The sequence below is a fragment of the Scylla paramamosain genome, chromosome 25 (genome assembly GCF_035594125.1).
Source record: "Scylla paramamosain isolate STU-SP2022 chromosome 25, ASM3559412v1, whole genome shotgun sequence".
NCBI classification, from domain to species: domain Eukaryota; kingdom Metazoa; phylum Arthropoda; class Malacostraca; order Decapoda; family Portunidae; genus Scylla; species Scylla paramamosain.
The window spans coordinates 16,248,393-16,255,892 of record NC_087175.1 but is presented as its reverse complement, the minus strand read 5'-3'; the positions used below and the strand labels follow the sequence as shown (position 1 = coordinate 16,255,892).

The following is a 7,500-nucleotide window of genomic DNA, read 5'->3' as shown; positions in this document are numbered from 1 at the left end:
GAGAGAGAGAGAGAGAGAGAGAGAGAGAGAGAGATGAATTAGAGATTAGCTTTTTTGAAAGGAAGACGCCAAGAGAGAGAGAGAGAGAGAGAGATGAATTAGAGATTAGCTTTTTTGAAAGGAAGACGCCAAGAGAGAGAGAGAGAGAGAGAGAGAGAGAGAGATGTCTGGAGGTGAGAGAAGTACCAGAGAGACAGACACACACACACACACACACACACACACACACACACACACACACACACACACACACACACACACACACACAGAGAGAGAGAGAGAGAGAGAGAGAGAGAGAGAGAGAGAGAGAGAGAGAGAGAGAGAGAGAGAGAGAGAGAGAGAGAGAGAGAGAGAGAGAGAGAGAGAGAGAGAGAGAGAGAGAGAGAGAGAGAGAGAGAGAGAGAGCAAGGCAGACGCAAACACTCTCCCAAAATAAAGCAAACACACGACATGTTTACTGAAAAGAATGAAAGCCAAACAGCCAGCCAGGCGAAGTCCTTCTGTTCAGGGAGTAAACACGGCGCCGGGAGGGAGAGAGAGAGGGGGAGAGAGTAGAAGGGAGAGAGTGAGACAGAGAGGCGCGGGGGAGGGAGGGAGAGTAGGAAGAGCAGGTGGAAGAGGTATGGAGTTGGAGGGAAGAGTAGAAGGGAGAGGGAGCTAGAGGAGAAAAAAGAGGTGAGGAAGGGAAAGGTGGAAGCATAGAAGGGAGAGGGATGAGGGAGAGAGAGATCGGGAAGGAAGAGGAGAAAGAGGGAGAGACGAGTAAAAGGGAGAGGAAAAGAGGGAGTAGGGACTGGGAGGTATGGAGAGGAAGAGAGAGCGTGAGCAGGAGGAGGGGGATGAAGAGGAGGAAGAGGAGGAGGAGGAGGAAGAGGGAGGGATATAAGAGGTATAGAGTGGGAGAGGAGGAGGGAATAGGAGAAGGTGGAGGAGGAGGAAGAGAACGAAGAGAAGAGAGAGGAGAAGGAAAAGGAAGAGAGAGGGAGAGAGGAGAAGGAAGAGGAATGGAGAGAAATACATGGAAGTGAAAGAGGAGGCGGAGGAGGAGGAGGAGGAGGAGGAGGAGGAGGAGGACAAGGGAGACTGGAAGAGAGAAGGGGAGAGAAAGAGGAGGAGGAAAATATAAGATGATGGGAGGGAGTAAGAGAGGTAAATTATTGAGGGGAGGAAAAGGATGGAATGAAAATGGAAAGAGGAGGAGGAATATGGGAGGAAGAGGAAGAAAAGGAGGAGAACGAGGGCGGGTAGGAGGCTGAACAAGTTGGAGGAAGAAGAGGGATGTTAAACGGGGGGGATGAAGAAAAATGAGGATGAAGAGGAGAGGGGAATAAGAGAGAGAGAGAGAGAGAGAGAGAGAGAGAGAGAGAGAGAGAGAGAGAGAGAGAGAGAGAGAGAGAGAGAGAGAGAGGGGAAGGGGGAGGAGGAAAACAGTTGGAAGGAGAGACTAAGAGGGAGATGAACACAAATGTAAAATGGAAAAAGAATAAATAAACAAAAAAGAGACGGATAGAGAAAAAAGACTAACTAGAATAAAAAATAAATAAAAAAAAGAATAAAAATACGAGATAAAAAAGATATACAAAAATATGATGACGATAGCAATAAGTAAGCCAAGGGGGAATACATAAAAGGAAGAGGGAAAAATTTGAAAAAAAAAAAAAGTGAAGAAGGAAGGAAATAATTTGGTAAAGAGCATAGCAAGAGTGGTAAAGAAAAATGTACCGTGAAAGTAAGAATGATGAAGAAGAAAGGGAGACACACAGATAAGAGGAGGAAATGAGAAATGCTGGATTGAGAGAGAGAGAGAGAGAGAGAGAGAGAGAGAGAGAGAGAGAGAGAGAGAGAGAGAGATGTGAGAGTGGCACAGACAGACAGAAGAATTTTACCAACGTGAAAATGAAAAGCCTGAGAATGAAGACGAATGAGAGAGAGAGAGAGAGAGAGAGAGAGAGAGAGAGAGAGAGAGAGAGAGAGAGAGAGAGAGAGAGAGAGAGAGAGAGAAGCCATCCATCCCAGACCATCTCACTCAACCCTTTCTCTCTGTCCGTGTTCTCAAAATTTTATGATGCTTTTGAATTACTACTTAAAATTTCATGCTTCCCTTCCCTTCCCTTCCCTTTCCTTCCCTTCCCTTCCCTTCCCTTCCCTTCCATTTCATTCCCTTTCTATCACTTCTTCTCTTTCTCTCTTCCCGTTCCTTTCCCTTTCCATCCCTTTCTATTACTTTTCTCTATCTTCCCTTTCATTTTCTTTCCCTTTTCTTCCCCTCATTTCAGTTGTCCTTGCTTCTCTCTCCTTCCCATCCCCTTCCCTTCCCTTCCCTTCCCTTCCCTTCCCTTCCCTTCCCTACCCTTCCTATCCCTTCACTTCCTTTCCCTTCTCTTCCTCTCACTCCTCCCTTTTCATTTCTCCCTCCTCTTCTCCCCCTCTTCATTCTGTCTCACTGACCCTTCAAACAGTCACGCTTTATCCATTCCTCCCTCTCTTTCTCTCTCTCTCTCTCTCTCTCTCTCTCTCTCTCTCTCTCTCTCTCTCTCTCTCTCTCTCTCTCTCTCTCTCTCTCTCTCTCTCTCTCTCTCTCTCTCTCTCTCTCTCTCTCTCTCTCTCTCTCTCTCTCTCTCTCTCTCTCTCTCTCTCTCTCTCTCTCTCTCTCTCTCTCTCTCTCTCTCTCTCTCTCTCTCATACAGAGAGAGAGAGAGAGAGAGAGAGAGAGAGAGAGAGAGAGAGAGAGAGAGAGAGAGAGAGAGAGAGAGAGAGGGGGGACGGGAGAAACGATGCAGGCGTATGCCGTTGAAAACTCTACGGAAATGTATTGCAGCGTTTAACTTACTAATTTTCAGTTCATTTCTTTCATATGTTTGTGAGCGCGAGAAGGAAGAGAGAAAGAGGAGTAGGAGGTAGAGAACGAGTAGAAAAAGAAGAGGAAGAGGAGTAGGAGGAGCAGGAGGAGGAAGAGGAAGAGGAAAAGTAAGAGGAGGAAGAGGAGGGAAAGGAAATATGCAGCCTACTAACTCATGTTTAATTCTGGAAGTGACTATTGCGTTCTCATTGCCAAACTTTTTCTCTCTCTCTCTCTCTCTCTCTCTCTCTCTCTCTCTCTCTCTCTCTCTCTCTCTCTCTCTCTCTCTCTCTCTCTCTCTCTCTCTCTCTCTCTCTCTCTCTCTCTCTCTCTCTCTTTCTATTTTTATACCCTTCCTCCCCTTCCATCTTTTCTTTTCCTCCCATTCTTTCCTTACTTTATTCAGTTCATGTTTCTTTATTTTCTTTTTCTGCTTGTGTTTCCTTCCTATGTCTTTATTATCCACTTTTATCTTTTTCTCGTTTTTTTCTTCTTTTTTTTTTGTTCCTTTCTTTTCTTCATTTCTTAATTTCTTCTATTATTTCTTTGTCGTTTTCCTCACTTTCTCTCAAATACTAATTCTCTTCCATTCATCATTCCCTTATTTTTTTTTCCTTTCTATTTTTTTTCTTTCTTTCCGTCTTTACTTTTTTTCCCCCTTTCATGCAATCCTCCCTCCTTCCCTTCCTCTTTATTTTCCTTTCTTCCTTGCCTCTCTCCCTTCCATCTTTATTTGCTATACTCATAAATATTCCTACTTTTCTTCTATCCCTCCTTTCGTTTTTTTCTTTTCATTTTTTTTCCTTCTTCCATTCTTTCTTTCCTACCTTTCTTTTCTTAAATATTCCTGTTCTTTTTATCCTTACTTTCCTTTATTGCTCGTTTCTTTCATCTTTCTTCTATTTTCTTTCTTTCTTTCTTTCTTTGTCTCTTTCCTCTTCACTCATTTTTTTCCTTACTTCTTTCCATTCTTCATTCCAGTATTTATTTCCTCCTTTCCTTCACTTTTTTTCTTTTTCCCTGCATCCTTTCTTTATTTTCTCTTTTTTCTTCCTTTTATTCTTTCTTTGCTTTTCTTCCTTCCTTCTTCTTTCCTTCTCTTCCCTTCCTCTATCCTTCTCACTTTCCTTCGCTCCCAAATGCTTTTAACTTTCCTTCCTTTCCTTTATTCATCATTTTTTTGCGGCATATTCTCCACCTCACTCTCTCTCTCTCTCTCTCTCTCTCTCTCTCTCTCTCTCTCTCTCTCTCTCTCTCTCTCTCTCTCTCTCTCTCTCTCTCTCTCTCTGCTACTGCGCATTCAAGTAAAACATAAGTACTGGGGAAAACTTGCAGTGGGGAGCATGAGAGAGAGAGAGAGAGAGAGAGAGAGAGAGAGAGAGAGAGAGAGAGAGAGAATAAATAATTGAATGAAAGGACGAACAGAGAGAGAGAGAGAGAGAGAGAGAGAGAGAGAGAGAGAGAGAGAGAGAGAGAGACCTACAGACATACAGAGACAGAGAGACAGGGAAGTGGCGGGCAGGGATGGCGTTGTGCAGGTAACACACTTCACTAATTATTTAACTCACTTGAGAGCGAGACTTGCTCCTCAAACACACTCGGGCAAACAGGTGCCGCTGTGTGACCCGCCGGCTTGGAGGTTAACATTCTCCCTACTCTCCCGCCCTCTCCCTCTCCCGCCCACCCCCTCTCTCTCTCTCTCTCTCTCTCTCTCTCTCTCTCTCTCTCTCTCTCTCTCTCTCTCTCTCTCTCTCTCTCTCTCTCTCTCTCTCTCTCTGTAGCCCCACTAATTCTCAGGAAAAGAAGGGGGAAGTAAAAGTAGGGAACGAAAATAAAACACAAAGAAGAAGAAGGATAAATAGAAAACGTTTGCATTTGTTATTTATTTATGTTTTGATCTTCAGAAACTCGTAGCAAAAGAAAGGTAAATATGCAGAAGAGGAATGAAGGTAAAGAAAAGAAGGAAGGAAGAAGAAAAATAAAGAAAACACACGCCTTGCTTTGTGTTTATTTTCTGACTTTACTGAGGAAGGAAAAATAAAGGTGAATCAAACAGAAAGAAAAGGAAAAACGGAAAAATGGAGAAGAAAAGGAAAAAATACTGACATACTTTCTTCAGTTTCTCTTAATTTTGAAAATGGAACGAAAGAAGGAAAAAGAAAAATTAATGCAAAGGATAAATTAAATAAAAGGATACAAAGAAGAAACAGAATTTAAACTTCTTTTTATTTCTACGTGAGTGTGTGTGTGTGTGTGTGTGTGTGTGTGTGTGTGTGTGTGTGTGTGTGAAATATTTATCAAAGTTTTGAGAGAGAGAGAGAGAGAGAGAGAGAGAGAGAGAGAGAGAGAGAGAGAGAGAGAGAGAGAAAGTTTTGGGTTCGTTTGACTATTTTTCGTAAGTTTGCTTATTTTTATTTCTATTGTTCAGTCATTGTTGTTGTTGTTGTTGTTGTTGTTGTTGTTGTTGTTGTTGTTGTTGTTCTTCTTCTTCTTCTTCTTCTTCTTCTTCTTCTTCTTCTTCTTCTTCTTCTTCTTCTTCTTCTTCTTCTTCTTCTTCTTCTTCTTCTTCTTCTTCTTCTTCTTCTTCTTCTTCTTCTTCTTCTTCTTCTTCTTCTTCTTCTTCTTCTTCTTCTTCTTCTTCTTCTTCTTCTTCTTCTTCTTCTTCTTCTTCTTCTTCTTCTTCTTCTTCTTCTTCTTCTTCTTCTTCTTCTTCTTCTTCTTCTTCTTCTTCTTCTTCTTCTTCTTCTTCTTCTTCTTCTTCTTCTTCTTCTTCTTCTTCTTCTTCTTCTTCTTCTTCTTCTTCTTCTTCTTCTTCTTCTTCTTCTTCTTCTTCTTCTTCTTCTTCTTGATACCAGTTTCGGTTTTTATCTTCATTCTTTAGTTCTTGTTTTTTCTTTTTTTTTTTCTTTTTTGTCGTTGCCGTTGTTGTTGTTGCTGCTGCTGATGTTGTTATTGTTCCTGTTGTTGTTGTTGTTGTTGTTGTTGTTGTTGTTGTTCGTGTTATTAATGTCGTTGGTATTATTCCGTTTGGCTTGTGAGTCGAGGCAGCTAATCAAGTTAGGATGAGTTGATTTATGCATGAGAGAGAGAGAGAGAGAGAGAGAGAGAGAGAGAGAGAGAGAGAGAGAGAGAGAGAGAGAGAGAGAGAATGGGTGTTTGTAGTTTAGTACAGGGAAACAGATACATAAGCACACTCAAATGAGTGAGAGAGTGTAAGAGAGAGAGAGAGAGAGAGAGAGAGAGAGAGAGAGAGAGAGAGAGAGAGAGAGAGAGAGAGAGAGAGAGAGAGAGTATGCTAAGTATTTAATAATTCGCATGTAGATCTAAGCATTACTTGCATTTTTCATCGGGCTCTCCTCCTCCTCCTCCTCCTCCTCCTCCTCCTCCTCCTCCTCCTCCTCCTCCTCCTCCTCCTCCTCCTCCTCCTCCTCTTCACTCACTCACTCATTCACGTCTTCTCTCTCTCCTTCTTTCCTTTCCCCGTTTCCTCCTACTGCATGCAAGATCTCCTCCTCCTCCTCCTCCTCCTTCTCCTCCTTTCACTATTGAAGAGTTTTCTCCTCCACAGCTGCATTACTCATTTCTCTCCCTCTCTCTCTCTCTCTCTCTCTCTCTCTCTCTCTCTCTCTCTCTCTCTCTCTCTCTCTCTCTCTCTCTCTCTCTCTCTCTCTCTCTCTCTCTCTCTCTCTCTCTCTCTCTCTCTCTCCATTTTTTATTCTTTTTCCCAGTCATCTCTGCACCGCCTACCTCTTCCTCCTCCACCACGCCCTTTCCTCCTCCTCCTCCTCCTCCTCCTCCTCCTCTTCCTCTTCCTCTTCCTCTTCCTCTTCCTCCTCCTCCCCTCTGCCACACTCACTCTCCCGCAGTGTGCAAAATGAAGTAAGACAACACACTCCTTCCCTCCCTTCCTCTCTCTCTCTCTCTCTCTCTCTCTCTCTCTCTCTCTCTCTCTCTCTCTCTCTCTCTCTCTCTCTCTCTCTCTCTCTCTCTCTCTCTCTCTCTCTCTCTCTCTCTCTCTCTCTCTCTCTCTCTCTCTGTCACACACACACACACACACACACACACACACACACACACACACACACACACGTCTAACTTATAAATGTTCAATTGATTTACCTCATACGTTGTTGTCTTTCTATGTACAAGCTATGTCTATGTATCCCCATCCATCTGTATATTTGCCTATGTATCCATCTAATCATTTATTGATCTATCTAGTTTATCTGTCTATCTTTCTATCTATCTGTATATTTACCTGCCTACCCGCTGTTTCTGTGTTCATCAATCACTCAGTAATTCAGTCAACCTATCAATCACTCAGTCGGTCATTCTTTCCTCCCCCCAGTGTGTGAGATCAAGCGGGACAACACGTACAGAAGAGCTCGCGACCTGGGCCTCGATGTCAACACGCTGCCGCACATTGACTGTGACAACGACGGAGGCTTCGCGCCCATCCAGTGCGAGGGCGACCGCTGCTTCTGTGTGGACCAGCGGACAGGCCTCGAGAAGCCAGGCACCCGAGCTCGTACCCTGGAACTTGTCAATTGCTCAGGTGAGATAGGAGATGATGTAGGTTCATCTCCTTTGGGGGATGGCGCCATGTACGAGTCTCCTCCAGTTGTTTCTGTCCTTTGCATCTTCCTCTGTGACTCCCATCC

General features: G+C 43.5%; 1 protein-coding gene across 1 annotated transcript in view; it reads left to right on the top strand.

The window, feature by feature from the left end:
- The window catches only part of LOC135113234 (uncharacterized), a 269,545-nt gene that overhangs the window by 186,453 nt on the left and 75,592 nt on the right, over nucleotides 1–7,500 (top strand). The window contains 1 exon segment of the mRNA XM_064028420.1: nucleotides 7,188–7,394. Coding sequence (XP_063884490.1) covers nucleotides 7,188–7,394 — 207 coding nt within the window.